Source organism: Balaenoptera borealis (genome assembly GCF_965194805.1).
Source record: "Balaenoptera borealis genome assembly, chromosome: 17".
Classification (NCBI taxonomy): Eukaryota; Metazoa; Chordata; class Mammalia; order Artiodactyla; family Balaenopteridae; genus Balaenoptera; species Balaenoptera borealis.
Window position 1 is genome coordinate 8,469,094 of NC_138876.1, and position 18,485 is coordinate 8,487,578.

Here is an 18,485-nt window from a genome sequence, read left to right on the forward strand (position 1 = left end):
TTTCTCTGCACTTTTTTCTCTAAGACTTATTAATCCTAATCACTCTCCTTTCTTTCAAGTTACCACTTCCTGCATTCTCATAACTACCCCTCACTTTGCTACCAGGTATGGCCCACTTCTTACTTTGTTCTTTGTCAGCCCCTCCCTGTTATCTTTTCCCCACTTTCACAGGTGTTTTGGTACACAGGATTCTGCATCTGCTGCTATAGTACTGGAAGAGACCTGTTTGCCGATGCAACGTAAGGTGACTTAAAAAGCTTGGCCCTTCCTGCCCTGACACCTCAGTGTCTCTGTTGGAATACCCAAGGCAGCCAAATCCCCTCAGCCTCTGCTCAGCTGGGAGTTCATCTGGCAGTCTGGTCTGCAGTGTGAAGCTTGTCATTTCTGCATTGTGATACATAATCACGGGAGGGTAGTCACTAAACAAGGGAATCTGTGGTTCATGGTTTCCGGTTACAGAGCTCCAGAGCCTCCTAACGTTAGGTTCTCTCTAGTATGGATTCCACAGAGCTATATGTGAAGGGGTGGGGTTCAGGAGAAAGGCTGAGGACCAGTGCAGACACAGAAGTGTCCAGAGATGTTCAAGACACTCTCTGGGAAGTGGTTTCAAGTTTTTCAATCCCATTTTGATCCCATATCTTCAAATTTACTTTGGTAGCTTTAGAGTTAGAAAATGTAAAAACTTCATACCCTGTGGAAAGATTAGATGTTATTTTTGGCCTATAGAGAGAGTTAAAATCTGAAGAATTTACCAAAAGTGACTACCAACTCCGAAATTACCTCGTTGGCTTTACAGTTTTTAAAACTGTTTTTTCTTTTAAAGTGTTTGATGAATATGGGGAAAAAATGGGTATGACATAAAGCACATAAATACTACAAAATACTTAGGTTCTCATCATGAAATTTAAGAGGGTATCATTGTCAGTTTTGAAGCTTCCTTTGTGCCACTTTCCAATTTGAACTAATAAATTTCCTTCGTCCACCTCAGAGGTAATCACTATCCTAAATTTCTATTCATCATTCTCTTCCTTTCCTTCATGCTTTTGCTACATACATTTGAATCTCTAAAAGATATACTGTTTAGTTTTACAAATTTTTGATCTTTACATAGATGAAATCATATTACTGTACATGTTTTCTTCAGTGACTTGATTTTTATTTATTTCTTTATTCTTCTTAGTTATCCATTTTATACATATTAGTGTATACATGTCAATCCCAATCTCCCAATTCATCACACCACCACCACCACCCCGCCGCCTTCCCCCCTGGTGTCCATATGTTTGTTCTCTACATCTGTGTCTCAATTTCTACCCTGCAAACCAGTTCATCTGTACCATTTTTCTAGGTTCCACATATATGCGTTAACATACGATATATGTTTTTCTCTTTCTGACTTACTTCACTCTGTATGACAGTCTCTAGATCCACCCACATCTCTACAAATGATCCAATTTCGTTCCTTTTTATGGCTGAGTAACACTCCATTGTGTAAACGTACCACATCTTCTTTATCCATTTGTCTGTCGATGGGCATTTCGGTTGCTTCCATGACCTGGCTATTGTAAATAGTGCTGCAATGAACACTGGGGTGCATGTGCCTTTTTGAATTATGGTTTTCCCTGGGTATATGCCCAGTAGTGGGATTGCTGGGTCATACGGTAATTCCATTTTTAGTTTTATAAGGAACCTACATACTGTTCTCCATAGTGGCTGTATCAACTTACATTCCCACCAACAGTGCAAGAGGGTTCCCTTTTCTCCACACCCTCTCCAGCATTTATTGTTTGTAGATTTTTTGATGATGGCCATTCTGACCCGTGTGAGGTGATACCTCACTGTAGTTATGATTTACATTTCTCTAATGATTAGTGATGTTGAGCATCCTTTCATGTGTTTGTTGGCAATCTGTATATCTTCTTTGGAGAAATGTTTGTTTAGGTCTTCTGCCCATTATTGGATTGGGTTCTTTGTTTTTTTGATATTGAGCTGCATGAGCTACTTGTGCATTTTGGAGATTAATCCTTTGTCAGTTGCTTCGTTTGCAAATATTTTCTCCCATTCTGAGGATTGTCTTTTCATCTTGTTTGTAGTGTCCTTTGCTTTGCAAAAGCTTTTAAGTTTCATTAGGTCCCATTTGTTTATTTTTTATTTTATTTCCATTACTCTAGGAGGTGGATCAAAAAAGATCTTGCTATGATTTATGTCAAAGAGTGTTCTTCCTATGTTTTCCTCTAAGAGTTTTGTAGTGCCCAGTCTTACATTTAGGTCTCTAAATCCATTTTGAGTTTATTTTTGTGCATGGTGTTAGGGAGTGTTCTAATTTCATTCTTTTACATGTAGCTGTCCAGTTTTCCCAGCACCACTTATTGAAGAGACTGTCTTTTCTCCATTGTATATTCTTGTCTCCTTTATCAAAGATAAGGTGACCATATGTGCGTGGGTTTATCTCTGGGCTTTCTATCCTGTTCCATTGACCTATATTTCTGTTTTTGTGCCAGTACTATATTGTCTTGATTACTGTAGCTTTGTAGTATAGTCTAAAATCAGGGAGTCTGATTCCTCCAGCTCCGTTTTTTTCCCTCAAGACTGCTTTGGCTATTCAGGATCTTCTGTGTCTCCATACAAATTTTAAGACTTTTTTGTTCTAGTTCTGTAAAAAATGCCATTGGTAATTTGATAGGGATTGCATTGAATCTGTAGATTGCTTTGGGTAGTATAGTCATTTTCACAATATTGATTCTTCCAATCCAAGAACATGGTATATCTCTCCATCTGTTGGTATCATCTTTAATTTCTTTCATCAGTGTCTTATAGTTTTCTGCAAACTGGTCTTTTGTCTCCCTAGGTAGGTTTATTCCTAGGTATTTTATTCTTTTTGTTGCAATGGTAAATGGGAGTGTGTCCTTAATTTCTCTTTCAGATTTTTCATCATTAGTGTATAGGAATGCAAGAGATTTATGTGCATTAATTTTGTATCCTGCTACTTTGCCAAATTCATTGATTAGCTCTAGTAGTTTTCTGGTGGCATCTTTAGGATTCTCTATGTATAGTATCATGTCATCTGCAAACAGTGACAGTTTTACTTCTTCTTTTCCAGTTTGTATTGTTTTTATTTCTTTTCCTTCTCTGATTGCCGTGGCTAGGACTTCCAAAACTATGTAGAATAATGGTGAGAGTGCACATCCTTGTCTTGTTCCTGATCTTAGAGGAAATGCTTTCAGTTTTTCACCATTGAGAATGATGTTTGCTGTGGGTCTGTCATATATGGCCTTTATTATGTTGAGGTAGGTTCCCTCTATGCCCACTTTCTGGAGAGGTTTTATCATAAATGGGTGTTGAATTTTGTCAAAAGCTTTTTCTCCATCTATTGAGATCATCATATGGTTTTTAATTCTTCAATTTGTGAATATGGTGTATCACATTGATTGATTTGCATATATTGAAGAATCCTTCCATCCCTGGGATAAATCCCACTTGATCATGGTGTATGATCCTTTTAATGTGTTGTTGGATTCCGTTTGCTAGTATTCTGTTGAGGATTTTTGCATCTGTATTCATCAGTGATATTGGTCTGCAATTTTCTTTTTTTGTAGTATCTTTGTCTGGTTTTGGTATCAGGGTGATGGTGGCCTCATAGAATGAGTTTGGGAGTGCTCCTTCCTCTGCAATTTTTTGGAACAGTTTGAGAAGGATGGGTGTTAGCTCTTCTCTAAATGTTTGATAGAATTCGCCTGTGAAGCCATCTGGTCCTGGACTTTTGTTTGTTGGAAGATTTTTAATCACAGTTTCAATTTCATTACTTGTGATTGGTCTGTTCATATTTTCTATTTCTTCCTGGTTCACTCTTGTAAGGTTATACCTTTCTAAGAATTTGTCCATTTCTTCCAGGTTGTCCATTTTATTGGCATAGAGCTGCTTGTAGTAGTCTCTTAGGATGCTTTGTATTTCTGCGGTGTCTGTTGTAACTTCTCCTTTTTCATTCTGACTTTATTGATTTGAGTCTTCTCCCTCTTTTTCTTGATGAGTCTGGCTAATGGTTTATCAATTCTGTTTTATCTTCTCGAAGAACCAGCTTTTAATTTTATTGATCTTTGCTACTGTTTTCTTTGTTTCTATTTCATTTATTTCTCCTCTGATCTTTATGATTTCTTCCCTTCTGCTAACTTTGGGTTTTGTTTGCTCTTCTTTCTCTAGTTCCTTTAGGTATAAGGTTAGATTGTTTATTTGAGATTTTTGTTTCTTGAAGTAGGCCTGTAATGCTATAAACTTCCCTCTTAGAACGGCTTTTGCTGCATCCCATAGGTTTTGGATCGTTGTGTTTTCATTGTCATTTGTCTCTAGGTATTTTTTGATTTCCTCTTTGATTTCTTCAGTGATCTCTTGGTTATTTACTAATGTATTGTTTAGCCTCCATATGTTTGTGGTTTTTACATTTTTTTCCCTGTAATTGATTTCTAATCTCACAGCGTTGTGGTCAGAAAAGATGCTTGATATGATTTCAATTTTCTTAAATTTACTGAAGCTTGATCTGTGACCCAAGATGTGATCTATCCTGGAGAATGCTCCGTGTGCACTTGAGAAGAAAGTGTAATCTGCTGTTTTTGGATGGAATGTCCTATAAATATCAATTAAATCTATCTGGTCTATTGTGTCATTTAAAGCTTCTGTTTCCTTATTTATTTTCATTTTGGATGATCTGTCCATTGGTGTAAGTGAGGTGTTAAAGTCCCCCACTATTATTGTGTTACTGTCAAGTTCCTCTTTTATAGCTGTTAGCAGTTGCCTTATGTATTGAGGTGCTCCTGTGTTGGTTGCATATATATTTGTAATTGTTATATCTTCTCCTTGGATTGATCCCTTGATCATTATGTAGTGTCCTTCCTTGTCTCTTGTAACATTCTTTATTTTAAAGTCTATTTTATCTGAGTATTGCTGCTCCAGCGTTCTTTTGATTTCCATTTGCATGGAATATCTTTTTCCATTCCCTCACTTTCAGTCTGTATGTGTCCCTAGGTCTGAAGTGGGTCTCTTGTAGACAGCATGTATATGGGTCTTGTTTTTGTATCCATTCAGCGAGCCTGTGTCTTTTGGTTGGAGCATTTAATCCATTCACGTTTAAGGTAATTATTGATATGCATATTCCTATGACCATTTTCTTAATTGTTTTGGGTTTGTGTTTGTATGTTCTTTTCTTCTCTTGTGTTTCCCACTTAGAGAAGTTCCTTTAGCATTTGTTGTAGAGCTGGTTTGGTAGTGCTGAATTCTCTTAGCTTTTGCTTGTCTGTAAAGCTTTTGATTTCTCCATCGAATCTGAATGAGATCCTTGCCAGGTAGAGTAATCTTGGTTGTAGGTTCTTCCCTTTCATCACTTTAAATATGTCATGCCACTCACTCCCTTCTGGCTTGTAGAGTTTCTGCTGAGAAACCAGCTGTTAACCTTATGGGAGTTCCCTTGTATGTTATTTGTTGTTTTTCCCTTGCTGCTTTCAATAATTTTTCTTTGTCTTTAAATTTTTGCCAATTTGATTACTGTGTGTCTCCACATGTTTCTCCTTGGGTTTACTCTGTATGGGACTCTCTGCGCTTCCTGGACATGCGTGACTATTTCCTTTCCCATGTTTGGGAAGTTGTCAACTGTAATCTCTTCAAATATTTTCTCTGGTCCTTTCTCTCTCTTCTCCTTCTGGGACCCCTATAATGCAAATGTTGTTGTGTTTAATGTTGTCCCAGAGGTCTCTTAGGCTGTCTTTGTTTCTTTTCATTCTTTTTTCTTTATTCTGTTCTGCAGCAGTGAATTCCACCATTCTGTCTTCCAGGTCACTTATCCATTCTTTTGCCTCAGTTATTCTGCTATTGATTCCTTCTAGTGAATTTTTCATTTCAGTTATTTTATTGTTCATCTGTTTGTTTGTCCTTTAATTCTTCTAAGTCTTTGTTAAACATTTCTTGCATCTTCTCGATCTTTGCCTCTATTCTTTTTCCGAGGTCCAGGATCATCTTCATTATCATTATTCTGAATTCTTTTTCTGGAAGGTTGCCTATCTCCACTTCACGTAGTTGTTTTTCTGGGGTTTTATCTTGTTCCTTCATCTGGTACATAGCCCCCTGCCTTTTCCTCTTGTCTGTCTTTCTGTGAATGTGGTTCTTGTTCCACAGGCTGCAGGACTGTAGTTCTTCTTGCTTCTGCTGTCTGCCCTCTGGTGGATGAGGCTATCTAAGAGGATTGTGGGCTTCCCTGGTGGCGCAGTGGTTGAGAATCTGCCTGCCAATGCAGGGGACACGGGTTCGAGCCCTGGTCTGAGAAGATCCCACACGCCGTGGAGCGGCTAGGCCCGTGAGCCACAATTGCTGAGCCTGCATGTCTGGAGCCCGTGCTCCGCAACAAGAGAGGCCGCGATAGTGAGAGGCCCGCGCACCGTGATGAACAGTGGCCCCCACTTGCCACAACTAGAGAAAGCCCTCGCACAGAAACGAAGACCCAACACAGCCATAAATAAATAAATAAATAAATAAATAAAAATTAGCTTAAAAAAAAAAAAAAAAGAGGCTTGTGCAAGTTTCCTGACGGGAGGGACTGGTGGTGGGTAGAGCTGGCTGTTGCTCTGGTGGGCAGAGCTCAGTAAAACTTTAATCCACTTGTCCGCTGATGGGTGGGGCTGGGTTCCCTCCCTGTTGGTTGTTTGGCCTGAGGCGACCCAACACTGGAACCTACCCAGGCTCTTTGATGGGGCTAATGGCGTACTCTGGGAGGAGTCACGCCAAGGAGTACTTCCCAGAACTTCTGCTTCCAGTGTCCTTGCCCTCACGGTGAGACACAGCCACCCCCCGCCTCTGCAGGAGAACCTCCAACACTAGCAGGTAGGTCTGGTTCAGTCTCGCCTGGGGTCACTGCTCCCGATGCACACACTACTTTGTGTGTGCCCTCCAAGAGTAGAGTCTCTGTTTTCCCCAGTCCTGTCAAAGTCCTGCAATCAAATCCCGCTAGCTTTCAAAGTCTGATTCTCTAGGAATTCCTCCTCCCGTTGCCGGACCCCCAGGTTGGGAAGCCTGATGTGGGGCTCAGAACCTTCACTCCGGTGGGTGGACTTCTGTGGTATAAGTGTCCTCCAGTTTGTGAGTCACCAACCCAGCAGTTATGGGATTTGATTTTATTGTGATTGCACCCCTCCTACCGTCTCATTTTGGCTTCTCCTTTGTCTTTGCATGTGGCGTATCTTTTCTGGTGAGTTCCAGTGTCTTCCTGTCGATGGCTGTTCAGCAGTTAGTTGTGACTCCGGTGCTCTCGCACGAGGGAGTGAGAGCACGTCCTTCTACTCTGCCATCTTGAACCTATTCAGTGACTTGATTTTTAGCTTAACCATTTTGTTGATGAGATTCCAGTGGGTATAATCCATTTATTTACATAGTGATACGGAGTCCACTGAATGGACAGGTGGACACCTGGGCCGATGCCAGTGCTGCTGTAAACATTCTTGTATATGTCTCCCGATGTACCTACCGTGTGAGTTTAGTTAGGAATCTGAGGTCACGTGGTAGCACATCGTCAACTCTACTCTCATCAGAAAAGCATCACTGCTTTTCCATAGCAGTTGTACAGCTGTCTCCATCTCCTCAGCAACATCCGACATCATCCACCTTGTAATTTCTGCCCACGTGGCAGATAGGAAATAGATTTCACCAGGTTCTGAAAACTGCATTATGCAGCTTCTCATAAGAGTGAGCACTGTATTATATAATCATTTTATCATTTTCAGGTTTCCACTTCTGTGAAATACCTGTTGAAATCTTTTGTCCATTTTCATACTGGGTTTTCTTTTCCTTTTTGAACTGCAAGAGTTTGAAATATATTTTGAATACCAATGCTTTGTCAGGTACTTGCATTGCCAGTATCTTCTTATGGTTTGTGCTATGTTTTCACTCTCTTTATAATGCTTGTGATGAACCAAAGTTCATTTCAGTCTAATCACATTTTCAACCTTTTCGTTTCAGGTTAGCATTTTTTGTTTAGAAATCTCTGCCCAAAGATCATAAAGATGTTTTCCTATACTTTCGAAGTTCTATAGTTTTGTCTTTCACATACTAAGTATTTAACCAACCTGTAATTGATTTTTGTGTACGGTGTAAGGTGGAGTCCAGTTTCATTCTTCTTCACCATATGGATTATAAATTGTTATAATACCAATTACTGAAAAGTTCATCCCTTATCTGTTAAGCTAAAATGCCAGCTTTGAATAAACCAAGTTTTGAAATATGTATGAGTCTGCTTTGGATTATCCTGTTCTTAATAAATCTATTCTTTCGAACTACCTCACTGTTGTAATAACTATAACTGAACAGTAATTCTTCTCCTTATTCTTCTTCAAGAGTGACTGTGTTATTTTTGGCTCTTTACTCTTCCATATTAAGTTTCAGAATCAGCAATGAACCTATAGATTTATTTGAAGTGACATCTATAGCAAATCTACAACCCCATGAACATGAATTATTTCCCATTTGTTTAGGCCTTCTTTACGTTTCTAAATAAAGTTTTATAATCTGCTATTCATAGTTTTTTGTTTTTCAAACATAAGTACACATGGATGTATCAAATGGTTTTTCTACATTTATCAAAACTGTAATGTTACTGTGGTGAATTTCATTAATTGATTTTCTAATGTCAAACCAACTCTGCATTCCAAACCTATGCGGTCATACTTTTAAATATACTGCTAGATTTAATTCCATAACATTTATTTATGTGTTTTGCATCTTTGTCCATAAATAAGAACAGCCCGTGATTGTCCTTTCCCATACCATTCTCTTCTGATTTAGAGAGCAAAGTTATTTAAATCATCTAAAGTGAATTTGGAGTTGTATTAGTTTCCTAGGGCTGCCCCAACAAATTACCACAAATTTGGTGGATTGAAACAATAGAAATTTATTCTCTCTCAGTTCTGGGGGCCAGAAGTCCAAAATTAGGTCTCAGCAGGGCCATCTCCCTCTGAAGTCTCTAGGGGCAAATTCTTCCTTGCCTCTTGCAGCTTTTGGTGGCTCAAGCTCCTTGGCTTGGAACTGCATCACTCCAATCACTTCCTATGTGTTTGCACAGGCTTCTCCCCTGTGTCTCAAATCCCCCTCTCCTTTCTCTTATAAGACACCAGTCATTGGCTTTAGGGTCCACTCCAAAACCCAGATGACCGCAATCTTAATCATATCAGCAAAGATCCTATTCCCGAACGCAGTCACGTTCACAGGTATGGGGGTCAGGAGTTGCACACCTACTTGCGGGGTTCACGATTCATCCCACTACAGGAGTGCACCCTCTTTTTCTAAATTCTAAAATGATTTATGTAAGTTTGGAATAATCTGCTCCTTTAATGTTTGGTAGAACTTGACAGCAAAACTTGTTGGACCAGGACATCTTTCTTCGTGAAAAGATTTTAAAACGCTGATTAAATTTCTTTCAAGGTTTGAAGACCATTCAGGTTTCTACCTTCTTGAATAAGTTTGGTTTCTGGCAATTGCCCATACCTTCAAATAACCTCTCAAGTTCACTGGCATAAAGTTGTGTACATTATCTTATTTTTATGTCTGGAGCATCTGTAGTTATGTTCTCTTTATTCTTAATATCGTTTATCTGTACATTTTACGTTCTCTTTATTCTTAATATCGTTTATTTGTACATTTTGTCGTTTTCTTAACAGCCTTCCCAGAGGTTTGTTGATCTTATTCGTTTTTTACAAAAAAATTAATTTTGGCATTTTTCATTTCTTCCTACCATTTCTTTTTAGTTTATTAATTCCTGCTCATATGTTTATTATTCATATTCACTTCTACTTTTTTTGGACTTTTTCTTTTCTAACTTCTTAAGCTCGAGACTTAGCTGATTTTCAGCCTTCTTTTCTAATATAAGCATGTATACCAATTGATATTCTTCTTCTAAGTGCCATTTTAACCACATTCTCAAGTTTTGACACATATATAACATTTTCATCACCTGTCACTTTCTTAACATCTTACTTTCCCTTTGGTACTGTGCTTTCATCCATGAATTCTATAAAAATATTTTGCTTGATTTCTGAACATATGGGACTTTCTGTCTTTTCAATACTGATTTTAGTTAACTATAATACCTTTAAAATGTGTTGAGGTTTGCTTGAAGCTGCATCCCATGGTCAATTTTAATAAATGTTCGTGTCTGTTTGATAAAACTGTCTACTCTGCAGCTGCTGAGTTCAGTGTCCTGGACAGGTCTATTAGATCAACTGTGCAGCTGCCATCTTTCTTAGTATCCTTACAGATACTTTTGAGTTTTGTTAATTTATTAATTACTAAGAAAGATATGAGGATGCTACTCAGTGATGAAATTTAGAAATTGTATGTCTAGAAAGATATAAAGTGAACTGAACCTTTATCATTATATGGTAACCTCCTATCTCCAGGAATGATTTTTGCTTTAATGACTATGTAAAAGGACATCCTTTACAGACAGGCTACTGATAGAAAATTAATTTGGTTTTTTCCAGGTTTTTCTAAAAATGTTTTCCCTCATTTTTGAAAGCTAATTCAAGGGACTATAAGATTCTAGATTGAGAATAATTCCTTCAGTACACAGAAGGGTACTTGGTCAGGGTATCCAGTCCACCACAACACTGGCAATGAAAGACTCTTATCAGTTGCAGTGATTAATTTACAAACCACTTAACTTACAGACTGTAGTAAAACAGAGCTGCATATTTTCAAAATTAGCAAGACAAGGGAAAGCTACTACAGGAACTTCTCAGCTGTCAAGAACATGGGAATATTGTCCTACCATCATTTTGGTAGAAAAGGACAGTTGAAAGCATCTTAGAATTTTTAAAAATGGGAATCACCATTTTAGCATACAGTCAGCCCTCTGTATCCACAAGTTCTGTGACTGGGGATTTAACCAACTGCAGATCAATTTTCAATTTCCAAGGATATGGAACCACAGGTATGAAGGGCCGAATATACCATGCCATTTGATATAAGAAACTTGGGCATCAGTGGATTTTGGTACCCGCTGGAGGTCCTGGAACCAATCCCCCCCCCCCCCACCAACCGGATACTGAGGGAGGACTGTACTTACCATGCTGCTTAGATTTCTTTTTCTTTTTCTTCTTCTTCTTCTGCTTTGGTTTGTAGTGATCTTTGTCCCTCTTCTCTTTTCTTTCTTTATCCTTTTCTTTTCTCTTACCTAAATGACCAAAGTGAGTAAGTTAGTAATCATGACTGATCCTGAGTTGTTCCTCTGTGGTTAACCTAAAAGCAGCATTTATGTTTTAATCAGCTATTCCAGTCACCTGCCCAGAGTGGATGGATTCAATTAAACTGTTCCTGTCATGAGTCTGGAACTCCTGATTAGCTTATTGGGCTATAAGAGGGGATCTTCATTAGCAGTGTTGAGAAATCCCAACTCCTGACACCTTAAAGTTAACACAGACAGTAGTTAAAATCTTTAAATGAGTAATATAACTCAGTTTCCTGATGTGGCAAGAAATAAACTCCATAACTTAAGAAAGACCTGACTGAGGAGACTCAGCATTTCCACACAAAATTTAATGAGAAAATATACTAGAAGCTTAAAAAATAAAAAACAAAAAAACTTGAACTTTTTTTTTCTTTGGAAAAACAAAAAAACTAAATCATTTCCACAAATAATTCCTTCAGTCTTTCAATACTTTCCCAGTGTATACAAGAATGAAAATAAAAAGCACAAAGAAAAAAACTTATTTCATTAAACTAAATTTTGTCCCCAAATTTTAAAATATTCCTTTTTCCCAATCATATGCACTTTAAAGAAAATGAACAGATGTTAAAACAGTTTCCTAGAGTATTTTATTTAAAATTAATTCATCACATATATTCAACTATTGTTCCAACTCAGAAAGGTTTAGCCCATAACTTATCAACCATATTAAACCAACTTTCAGTAACTCAAGCTCCAGGTAGCTAATCTGTAGAATACTTAAGACTATTATCCATCATTCCAAAACTTTTAGTCATTATAGCACAGAAGACAGAAAAGATAGCAGAAAAACTTTTAGTCATTATAGCACAGAAGACAGAAAAGACAGCAGAAAACTTAGTAACTTTTTATAAAGTAAGTAAAAAAATAAAAAAGGCTGAAAAAAAAGGCTATTTTAATTTACCATCCATTCTCTAAGTTTCAACAATATTAAATGGCAGCTTATTTTTAAACAGTCATAGTTTTAAAGATGTTCAAAAACATCAAGTTCTCAGAGAAAGCCTTAGGCTCCCTTGACAAAAAATACACATACTACTGCAAGATATGTATTTAAGAAATCACATATTTGGAGCCGAATAACACTAATAAACACTAAAACAGATGATCACTTACACCTAAAGGAGCACTAACAGGTAAAAAGTAAGGGACAGACTATGTCCTCCCACTGCCAAGCCATCTATAGCCTTTTGCTTAAAGATTACTTTCTGTTCATACCAAATGTAGTTGAGCTTTTTTCTTCCAATTTCACTTTTTTTTCTGTTTTCGATATTCCTGCAGGTTTAGGGGAAAAATATGTAAGTTTAGTCAGAAAGGGTTAAAAGTATGGGACAATGTTTTAAATTACAGTTGCTCACAAAACTCTACCTAAGACTCTTTTCCCCTAAAGGTCTACATTATTTTATTGCCTGAACTAGTAACAAAGAAGTGGGATTTCTTACTTCAAAGGGATAATAAATTAAGAATGATTTTTGTTCCCTCAGACTACTCAGATTAGATTCCTAGTTCCACCATTTATTAGCTCACAGCCTCAAGTAAATCATTTTAACTCTCAGTGCTTCAGTTTCCTTATCTGCTAAATAGGACTAAGAGCATCTACCTCCTATTGTTATCAGTATAAGATGAGTCAAAATGTGTATTGATGAAATGCTTAGTGTCTGATAGCTACTAAGTGTTTTTTTTTCACTTTCTCCTTTATGGTGGGGTAATAATTTGAGACTACATCAGTTCTGGAAATAGCATAAATATGGGTCTGAACATAAAAAATGTTAGGATAAATGCACTAGGCAATCAGCTAAGATCAACTCTGGCATCACAGCCTTTGGCAATCCATGTTGAAATGCACTCCAGTGGTAGGTCCACGTAACATTTCTGCTCCTGTGACAATTATGACAAAATGCTATTCCAGTCATCCAAATGAAATATTAAATTTCATATTAAATTATACTGGTTTTCAACAATCTGCATAAAATTTTTAAACTATTATTTAACCTCTGTTGCCTAGAACAAACTTGTACCTTTGAACTCCATCATGAATGTGTTATTAGGTTATGATAAAAGCCAAAACAGAATTATTCTATAAATCATTTTGGTCTTTATCCAAATGTAAGATATAAAGGCTTATTATCACATACAAAATATTCAACCTTAGTGGCACTTAGGTCTTATTATCTAATAGTCCAAAATACATTTTTAAACCAATAGTGCACCTCATGAACTGTGCTGCTGACACAGACACACTTACCCAAGCTTCTCAACTCATATTCAACCACTGCCAGTGCTAATATCTTATGTGTGTCTAGGGTTAATCTAAGAAAAACACTCTAGTGCATTTAAAATACAATTTCAATCTATTAAATTATGCTTTAATATCACCAGTTACGAGTTCTTTGATTTTTAAATCACTGCAGTACAGTATCAAAAAAGCTAGCACTTTATTCATCTTACTGCAAATAATTTACATAATTTAAATAAAACACAATAAAAATGTAAAAATACCACTCAACTTGAATTACATGCTAATAAGGCTCTAATAATTAAGTAAAAATATTGATAATCTCCATGACAAAAAGATTTCTTATGACAAAATGAAAAGGACATCAGAGCAAAGAGAAATACAATTAAATTGCCTTATTATCAAAACTGTTGAACAAATGCCTCACTTCCTTTTACTAATCACTGTTTACTAACAATTAATGCCATGAAAATTCCACAAATTTGATGCAATTTTCTTGAAAATGACAAGGCATTTACAACAGAAACAGTAAGAGATTTGCTTTCTAAATCCTCTGTGACAGTAGAGCTATACCAGAAGCAGCCCTTGATCATGATTATTGCCTTGAAGGTCCCTCCCTAATCCCCAGGGGCACTGAATCTCCAGAGTGAAAGGTGGAGCAAGGCCAGAATCCCCTGGGGCGATTCAAATGGAAGGAACTGCCTTACAGGGCTGCCTTTCCTGACTGGAATGTGTGGGATCCCTCAGGTACTTGGAAGACAAATAAAATGGTCCTGAACCTCAGCTCCAGAACACAGGTCAGCACAGCAGAACAGATTCAGTAACTAACAGAGTGCTTTCAGGAGGACCTGTTCTAGATTGTTTTCACATGTTCTGGTGGGTCCCAAACCTTTATATTTCTTAACTGACAAAATTTTGAAAGTAAAATTGGGGAACTGAGAAAGGCTTCTCAACATTTTACACAATTAAGGATATTAAAATAAATATTTCTATATGCAATAATGGCAAAACACCCATGCCCAAATAGAAAAAAAAATAGATCTATTCAAGAATTCTACAAAAGAATCAATTTCATTTTATGAGAAGTTCTCTACCTTGTCCTTATTTCACCATGCACTAGAATTTGGGAACCAAAGTACGTGGATATTAGTTTACAGAATAGTGATTTTTACTAAATTTTATCAACAGAACATTTTCGTCAAACAAAATATTACATAATATTCCAATACATAATACAAACCCCCCCCCCCGTCAAATGAAAAACACAATAAAAAAACGAATGGAGCTGTTTAGATTAAAGCAAGAGCGACAGATCTCTGAGCCATGCCTGCTTTCACATCCTGCAAGGCGCAGTAATGTGGAGAGGTTTCGGCAGTGTGCTAAATATCTGATTCTCCTGGCAAAAAAGGAGGCTATCCCTGAGACTCTCCGTGGAAACCCCAGGCTCTGTACAAGCCATGAACATCTGCTGTGGGGTGGGGGGAGATTACGGAGTCTCTGTTTGTAGTTTTGTTTTGTACAATTCTGGAAAAAAACTGAAAAACACTTTAAAACAAAAAGGCTTTTTAGAAAGTAAATGTGAAATTGGTGTCCCCACAAGTCAGAATGTGACTGTTATTGTCTCACTGACTGTCTACACTGAGCTTCCATATTTTAACTCCTTGAAGGGGACAGAGTAACTCAGTATTTGTTATATCAGTACATATATCCAGTAGATAAATAAGAAAACTAGTTAACATCCCAGTTAGCGACAGAACTAAGAGTAACAGAACTAACACTCTATCCTTACCTAAAACTGGTTGGCTCTGTTAGAGAAAGCATTCTGGTAATAAAATAAAAACAAAGGCATCGATTTTTACAAGGGCACCAATGACTGTTTTTGGTAATGGGGGCAGCAATAGTATTCTTAACCTTGGTTAGTCATATTGTATGCATGCTTCCCAGGGGAAGAATGCAGAGGATTAGGGCAAGTTCATTATCTATACTGGAAAAACAACTGTTAACCTATTAAGAACACATGTATATAATAATTGGATAATTCGCATAATCTCATGAATGCTTTACCATGACTGTGATATGAGCATGCATATATCACTCACACGAAAAAGTAAAACTCTAAGTCTGTTAAACTATTTCACAGTTAATGACTAACATTCTCATCATTCTTAATACCCCAAAAATTCCAATTTGAAAAAAATACCCCAGAAAATGTCTTTGATACAAGTTCTGGTAAATAATGCTTTCTGCAGAAGTTTTAAAATTCAACAGTAACAAAATTTACTTTTATAATTAACATGAAACAAACCAAGCAAACAAATTAAAAAATTAAAAAGAAAGAAGAAACAAAAACAAAACACCTGGTACTTTGACTGCAGATAGAAGACAACTTGGGAAGCGGAGAGAAGGCCAACAAATACTACGAAACAGTTTCGAGAGGGTAGCTAACAAAAATGTTGACAGAAAAAAGCACGCAGACCACTGAGAATTTCAGTGCAAGTCAGACAGGTTCACAAGGTTTTTTTTTTGTTTGTTTGTTTGTTTGTTTTTTTAAGAATTATATTCCTTTTTTTTTTTTTTTTAAAGGTTTCACATTATTTATTTATTTATTTATTTTTGGCTGTGTTGGGTCTTTGTTTCTGTGCGAGGGCTTTCTCTAGTTGTGGCAAGCGGGGGCCACTCTTCATCGTGGTGCGCGGGCCTCTTACTAGCGCGGCCTCTCTTGTTGCGGAGCACAGGCTCCAGACGCGCAGGCTCAGTAGTTGTGGCTCACGGGCCTAGTCGCTCCGCGGCATGTGGGATCTTCCCAGACCAGGGCTCGAACCCGTGTGCCCTGCATTAGCAGGCAGATTCTCAACCACTGCGCCACCAGGGAAGCCCAGTTCACAAGGTTTTAATAAAAAGATTCCCAATTAGAACATGACCTGAATTCCATTACTTCCCTCAAAAAATAAAAAATTAAAAGGGGTAATAGAAATAAATCAGAATCCCCCCAAACCCCGCATTCAAATGTTGTGACTGTGTTCAACCCTCTAACAAATGGACTTCCAGTAATTAACATTTAAATCCATGCATTTCCTTGATTTAAGCAATTAAAGCTGTCGGTCATCACCATACTTAAGATGATCCTCACTCTTCAACAAACTTACAAATACATCACATTACAAATCCAAACTCCTCTCTACCTTTCACTTTTCCAGAAAACTATCTTACACCTTTGACTTTCTCAAACAGTTTTTCGAATACTTAAAAAGGAAAAAATATTGTGCCTTCCCTCTACCTCAGTACATTTTTTAACCATTATAAGAAACAAGAACCACACCCCAACGATAATTAGCTACATCTCCACAAATATACCAGAAATTCTGGGGGAAAAAAAATCAAACCACTAGGCTAGTACTCTGATTAGACACAAAGTCACTGGAATTAAACATTTCCATGTACAATCACTACTTTGACATTTTAGGATACATCATTCAACTAACATAACTTAGTTATTATACAGCTATTTACATTCGTCTATCTTTCAGTCTTGTTACTATTGCTATATAAAAGAAAATACAAACGTTTTCAAATGCACATCTAAAAATAAATTCCCGGGGCTTCCCTAGGTGGCGCAGTGGTTGAGAATCTGCCTGCCAATGCAGGGGACACAGGTTCGAGCCCTGGTCTGGGAAGATCCCACATGCTGCAGAGCAACTAAGCCCGTGTGCCACAACTACTGAGCCTGCACTCTAGAGCCCATGAGCCACAACTACTGAGCCCACGCGCCTAGTGTCCGTGCTCCGCAACAAAAGAAGCCACCACAATGAGAAGCCCACGCACAGCAATGAAAACCTGAAGCAGCCAAAAATAAATAAATTAAATACATAAAGTAAAAATATACACATTTAAAAAACTAATGACTTTATCATTTAAAAAATAAATAAATAAAAATAAATTCCCCAATGAATATATATCATTTTAACTTGAACATATTTTTCATATATTCAGTACAGCAACAAATTCCAGATTGCTAAAGGACTCATAAGAACTTCACCAGGAAAAGTATCTCAAAGGGTTAAAGGTGATTCAGAAATCTTGTGAAAACAGGGAAAAGAAAAATTAATTACCCTACAGATAGAAGGGGCTTAGAAATTGTCCAAAGACAATGCATCAGTTCTGGGAAATGACAAGAAATGTTTCAAAGCCTACAAATCTTCAAATTTGGGCACTGATTTTTTTAAAACAAGATATGGAAACACTATCACATACAAAATAACTTCAGTCTTTTATTGATTAATGGAACTGTAGAACACTGTATGTTTAATATTAGTTACACTTTCACTTTGAAAGAAGGAACAAGAAGGTAACAGCAGTAATATAAAAAGTATGCTTCTTAAGTTACTTCAATCATTTTATTTTAATATACACCACCACCAGAAAAGAGCAAGCTCTATTTTATACTTCACCCAAGGATTTGATAAAGTGGTTTCAGAGAAGATGCTACTAAAATCGATTATCCCCAGTGCTCTCTGGCTGCTAATCAAAAAACAGTTTTATGTTTTTCCCTACTTCTGAACTGACTCAATTCACCTCATTCATCCATCTACTGATAATACCAAATTAGTAATTTACTGGAAAAGCATTTGAAATTAGTATTTGCCTTTTTTTTTCTTTTACTGTAGGGACTCTTTGGTTGAGGTTAAAATTCTATAAAACTTCCAAGTAAAACAATGTAACCATATAAGCGAAATATAAATAAATATAAATCTAATATTCTGTTAGATTAAAATATCAACTTGATAAAATACCTCCGAAAGATTTCAGATTACAATAAGTGTCATAAAATCATCAAAAAATGTCTTATTGAGTATGGCTGATTTTACACATTAGACTCCCAAAATAACATTACAACAAATTACATTTAAATTTTGGAGATTCTGCTCCAAAATATGGGATTATATGTAAGATACAGGTATATAAATTAATTTAAGCTAAGTGTTTCTTAAATATTAAATTCTA

The 18,485-nt window shown here is 36.9% G+C and overlaps 1 protein-coding gene across 17 annotated transcripts in view; it reads right to left on the reverse strand.

Annotated features, from left to right (window-relative positions):
- PHF20L1 (PHD finger protein 20 like 1) overlaps window positions 1-18,485 on the reverse strand; it is a gene marked incomplete at its 3' end in the record, with an annotated part of 77,034 nt that overhangs the window by 19,386 nt on the left and 39,163 nt on the right. For all 17 annotated transcript variants that reach the window (XM_082363756.1, XM_082363759.1, XM_082363755.1 and 14 more), the window contains 2 exons: window positions 12,467-12,523; window positions 11,093-11,200 (listed from right to left, as the gene is read on the reverse strand). In XM_082363756.1, the coding sequence (XP_082219882.1) occupies window positions 11,093-11,200; window positions 12,467-12,523 (165 nt within the window). The remainder of the gene's footprint in view (window positions 1-11,092; window positions 11,201-12,466; window positions 12,524-18,485) is intronic.